The following is a 5,358-nucleotide window of genomic DNA, read 5'->3' as shown; positions in this document are numbered from 1 at the left end:
TCTCCGATTTCTCCTCATGTAACTTTTCTAAAACCTCCTGTCCTTTAGCAAGTGCGTCATGACATCTGCCATCTGTGAGGCAACTACGGACTATCTTCCAAAGGGGAATCACCCCACCCTCCAATATGCCCTGCTCACAAGCAAAGTCAAGATCCTTGCCCAATTTATCCCAACAAGGCATAGTAAGGCTGCCCGAACATGCAAACCACGGTGCAGCAACATCTACTTTCTGCAAAAATCTCTGTAAGATACTATGTTTCACTTTCAGGCCTTTGGAACGTAACAGGCCGTCTAGTGCCAGAAGAAGCGGGCTTGAAGATGTGACACCCATGACACAGCAACAGAACAGATACAGAGGACAAAACGAAAGTACACAGAAACAAAAGAAAAGTACACAGTGCAGCTGCAATAAAATATGAGGCTCTCTCTGTCTTTGTAGAGGAGCTGACTCCGCTTTGATTGCGGGTCCCACTAACCGGGACTATCAGGTCCCGCCCACCGGGACTATCGTGTCCCACTCACCGGGACTGTCGGGTCCCACCCACGGGGACTATGGGGTCCCACTTACCGGGACTGTTCAGTGCACCACCTCTGACGACTTGCAAGTTTTGATTTTCCCGGGTCTCGGCACCACTTGTCGCGACCCCCTTGCCCGCAAGGAAGACGCAACACCGGGAATCTTCTTACAGCTGTTTATTCAAGCTCTCGAGAGTTCTTCTAATCTTCCAGAAGCCCCTCCCAGCCTTAATAAAGTATCCAAACACCCAATGCGAAGCTGCCACGTGGAGCTTTCTCGTAGGGTGTCAAAGAACCATGTGCCAACTCTCCCAAAGAAGGAGTTGTTTATCACAGACCACCACAAGGCCAGCGCCATCTTGTAATGGCGACCACAGTCCGCAGAAGCGGCTCGCCACAACTATCTCCACTTTTCTCCACCTCAGGTATGTCCTGGAAGGCCTTCTCCAGAACCAACTTGAGCGATGCTCGCTGCCGCCAGATGGTGCTGTCCCCGCCTACAGGAGCCAACAAACAAGTAAATGATGGGTTTGGCACTGCTGTTAATACAGGACAGAAATAAAGCAGTCCTCTTAGGAAAATGCAGACTCATATGGTTTTTATGAATCCAGGACAACAGAAAACTTATGATGCCTATAGGCAGGCCACAGAAGAGGAAGACCAGAACTGTGAGCCCAATAGTCACATACAGCCTGGTCAGCGGCACCCTCCGAGAGCCACAGATGACTTTGATGAGCAGGGTGAGGCTAGATATAGAGAGAACCATAAATAAAATTATCAGCCATGCAGCTGTGATGAAACTAAATGTCGGACACCAATAGTTGAAATTTATAGATAGGAAGGAACAGTGGTACACATCCAGGATGCTCAGTAGCAGGGACAGGGCCCAGAGTATGGCACATATGACAGCTGACGTGTGAATCGGGTGGTGGCAGTGGTACCAGATGGGACACAGGATGGACAGGCAGCGCTCAGCACTAATGGCGCTCAACACGCTCAGGCCTGTAAGGTAGGAACAGGTCATTACAATGGGTAAGTACTTGAGGATGAAGGCGAGAAAGAAAAGGAAAGTGAGGTTGAGTTTGTTCAGACAAACTATAACATGAAAACAGAGAAAAAGGAAGTCGGCTCCCGCCAGGTTGAGGATGTAGACTGAGAGGGTGTTCCTGTGCATGCGGAAGCCCAGAAGCCAGAGCACAACTGCATTTCCCACCAGCCCAATCTGTGCAATGATGAGGGTTGGCAAGCCCTGGATCGAGGTCCAAAAGTTGACAGGTTGAGGATTATTCCAGTTACTTCGGATCACCATTGTGAATTCTGTCCCCTCGGCTGGGGTGGTTGGACTTATGCTCAGAACCCCTCCACTGGAGCTGCTAAGAACAAAAAGAAAGTCATGAGTTCCTGCTGCATAACCTCTGAGTCCCAGGACCACCCTGCTGTGTGGGAATTACTGTCCCTGTGTCACAGGGGAGGACACAGATGCTTGTAAAAATTATGTAAAAAAAGCCCAGGGGGCCTGGGGTCCTGGACTCAAACCCAATTCATGTCGACTGTAAACGCTGTGCTGGCTGCTACTGCATGGGTTCATCTACTGACGGGAATGTTCTATGGTCCAATCATGCACATGGACCCTCTCCTGTTCCTGCCAGAGTTTATGCCATGTCTCCAGAATTTCTTGAGGAAGGAAAAGTCTGGGATAGGATCTGAGATACCAGGAAAGGACTGTGGTCAAAGGCATTAGCCTCTCCTGGGCCAGAATTTTTCCCTCAGGTTCAGATTAAAGAGGCAAAGTTGATACCAGACCACACTCATGACTAAAAGTGCTGTATGTAGGAGATAAAAATGTTGCTTTGGGGATGTAAAAAGAATGAGACCTCTTGGTTAGGCATGTGTGAGGATGGTTGGGACTGGTAGGCTATTAATGGCTAAGTTAGAACAGCCACACTATGCATATCCCCTTGTCTAGATTTGGTGCTACACACTGTATTCTCAATGGTTATTCAGGGAATGGATGCATGAATAAGGAGACTAATGGTAGCAGAAGACTTGGGTTAAATGGAAAAATAAACATGAATACAATTAAAGGAATTAAAACATTCAGGTAAAATTAGATGAAGAAAATTTCATCTATCATTATTCTTTTTGTGGATAACTGAGAGTGTTTAGAATATTTACTTATGTTTATCCAAATAACTGAAGTGGACCACTGATGGGCCATAAAAGAAGGAACAAAAATGGTTTGGGGCTGGGGCTATAACTCAGTTGGCAGAGTTCTTGCCTCTGGGTTTAAACCCCAGCAACACACACACACACACACACACACACACACAAATGGCTTGCTGAGTACTTTGTAACCTTTTGGTGCAGAGAATGGGGTTAGGACGTGAGTTTGAGTTGAGTTGCCCAGCAATTTATAGGACAGAAGAATAAAAGGGGATAAAGTCTGAGTGCTAATAAAAGGGTTTATTTTGTTGTTCATTTGTTTTTTAATTTTTTTAAGATATTGATGGACCTTTTTTATTCATTTATTTATATGTGGTGCTGAGAATAGAATCTAGTGCCTCACACATGCTAGGCATGGGCTCTACCACCAAACCACAACTTCAGCCCCTAGTAAAAGGTTTTTGAAGTATGAAAATATCTAAAGAAAAGCTATTAAGTGATTTGCTATAAAGTATATAATATAAATCTTTTCCATTTTCTCTCTCAGTAGAGTTTGCTTTACAGGTAGAAGATTTGTGTGAGGTTAGTCTATGAGGAGAAGAAAAAGGTAGGAATGGAAAGAGATTCTTGCATATATTTTAAATAGAGAAATTAAACTAGCTCACACCTGGGTGAATAATAATAGATGATGGAGAGTTTATAAGGTATAGAGTTAACTAAAGAAATACTCAATTACTTGATTTTGGTGTTGCCTTTTTTCTTCTTACATATGCAAAGAAGAACAATGTTGAAAAGCAAGCAACACAATGACAACCTGGCAGATAGGTATCCGGGCATAAGCCAGTGGAATTACAGGAGGATTGTGAGTTCAAAGTCAGTCTCAGCAAAAGCAAGGTGCTAAGCAACTCAGTGAGACCCCGTCTCTAAATAAAATACAAAATCGGGCTGTGGATGTGGGTCAGTGATCAAGTGTCCCTGAGTTCACTCACCAGTACCCTCCATCCCCTGAAAAATAAATAAAATAAAACCTGGGTTTACTGTAGCTCAGCTCTGGGATGGAATGCCTGCATATTACGGTGGTCCTCAAATGAATGTAAGCAGCAGGGTTCTCCCTGTGATAATAGATTTGAATGTTCAGAGTAAGGGGGAGAATGCGGAGAGATGGGTCAGAAGGGAAAATGATCTAGAGAAACCCTCTGAGAACACGCACAGTCAAGGATGGCAGCACCAGTTTTCACAAAGAGGCATCATCTCTTCTGCCTTTCCCTGAGGGAAACCCATAACCCCCTGCATGAAGATCACAAGGTAGAAACATAGAGATATCAACTCAGAACAAACATATTAGCAATCATTGGAAACAGGAAAGAGTTTAGAATATACCCCTACCTTTCTTCCATTTTCAGTCCACAGGAGGAGAGCTGATCTGTGTTGAAGAGGAGAGCTTTTCTGGGATGAAGTGACACCACAGAACCCTTCTCTGTCTTCTAAATCAGGAGATGCTTACAGGAGCTGGAATAAAAAGTGGTGAATAAGAAAAGCTTAGCAAGATGCTGTACAGCCCCTCCTTTGATTTTCTGCAAAGGATTGTGGGCAAACAAGAAACCAGAGCAGTTTATGATGTGACCCTCAAAGAAGTGTTTCTGGGCATCTTCCCAATTGCCACTCATGTTCAGCCTCTCCCCTCCCACCTTCTCTTGTTTACCTCTCTGTAAGTAACTGCTATTGTGGTCTTTTAATTTTCAACTATGAAAAACAAACAGTATCAATTAGGTAAGAAAACTTCAGGAAGTAGGAGGATGGAAGGAGATTTGAGGGATAGTGTCATTTGCCAAAAGAATTGTCCTTTCTTCCTTCTCTGTTTGGTTTGGCATATCAAGAGGGGTGGTTTCTGTGGCCTTTATGATGGGATATTTTCTTCCAAGTTTCTGGTTGAATAGAGTCACAGGGAGGCACCACCCAGGAGAGTAGGGGACAGGAGGAAAGGAACTTGGGTTTTACATCTCCTGATTCTCTGAGTCTCTGTGTTGGCAGAGACAGTGCCTCTCCATCTTTGTGCCCATTCTCTCCCACCTCTGCAACTGCCCTGTCTCCTCAGTGTTCTTTCTCTTGTTCTTCCCCTGTTTCATCATGTACTTGTCACTTTTCCTTAACCTGCCCATATTTTTTCTATTCTCAGCACCACATATAAATAAATGAATAATTTTGGTGTTGCCTTTTTTTCTATCATGAAGTGCTCTTCAAAAATTCCAATTTATATCAACACTTTCTACTTGGGATAATAAAAACAAATAACTTTAAAAAGAAAATGAAACAATGATACCTGGGTCTTCAGCAGTTCCACTCTTGGATGAAATGCCTACATGTCATTAGACCCCTTAAATGAATGCAAGCGGCAAAATTCTACCCGTGACAGCAGATTTGAATGTTTGAAATAAAGGGCAGGATAGGGGGAGATGGAACAGAAGGGGGAATGGTCTGGTTGATCCGTTTGAGAACTCCCACTTTTGAGGCTGTCAGCACCCAGTTTTCAGAGGGAAGCTTCTGTCTCTTGCTTTTTCCTTAAGGAATCAGCATGACTCCCTACATGTAGCACCCCAAAGTAGAAACAGTGTTGCGAACATTGGCTGAAGAGTGTAACTAGAAATAAGAAATTTCTTGGTGTCTATCCACACAGTCCCT

General features: G+C 44.2%; 1 protein-coding gene across 1 annotated transcript; it reads right to left on the bottom strand.

Annotated features, from left to right (window-relative positions):
• Positions 1 to 937: 937 nt before the first annotated feature.
• Positions 938 to 1,825, bottom strand: LOC308641785 (mas-related G-protein coupled receptor member X2-like; the record flags this gene model as incomplete). The annotated part of the gene is made up of 1 exon (XM_081280384.1): positions 938 to 1,825. The coding sequence occupies one exon, from the start codon at positions 1,823 to 1,825 to the stop codon at positions 938 to 940; it is 888 nt and encodes a 295-aa protein (XP_081136510.1).
• Positions 1,826 to 5,358: the final 3,533 nt, after the last annotated feature.

This window comes from Spermophilus citellus (assembly GCF_964194105.1).
Source record: "Spermophilus citellus genome assembly, chromosome: 2".
Lineage (NCBI taxonomy): Eukaryota > Metazoa > Chordata > Mammalia > Rodentia > Sciuridae > Spermophilus > Spermophilus citellus.
The sequence above is the reverse complement of the archived record's forward strand: the minus strand, read 5'-3'. Positions and strand labels throughout refer to the sequence as shown.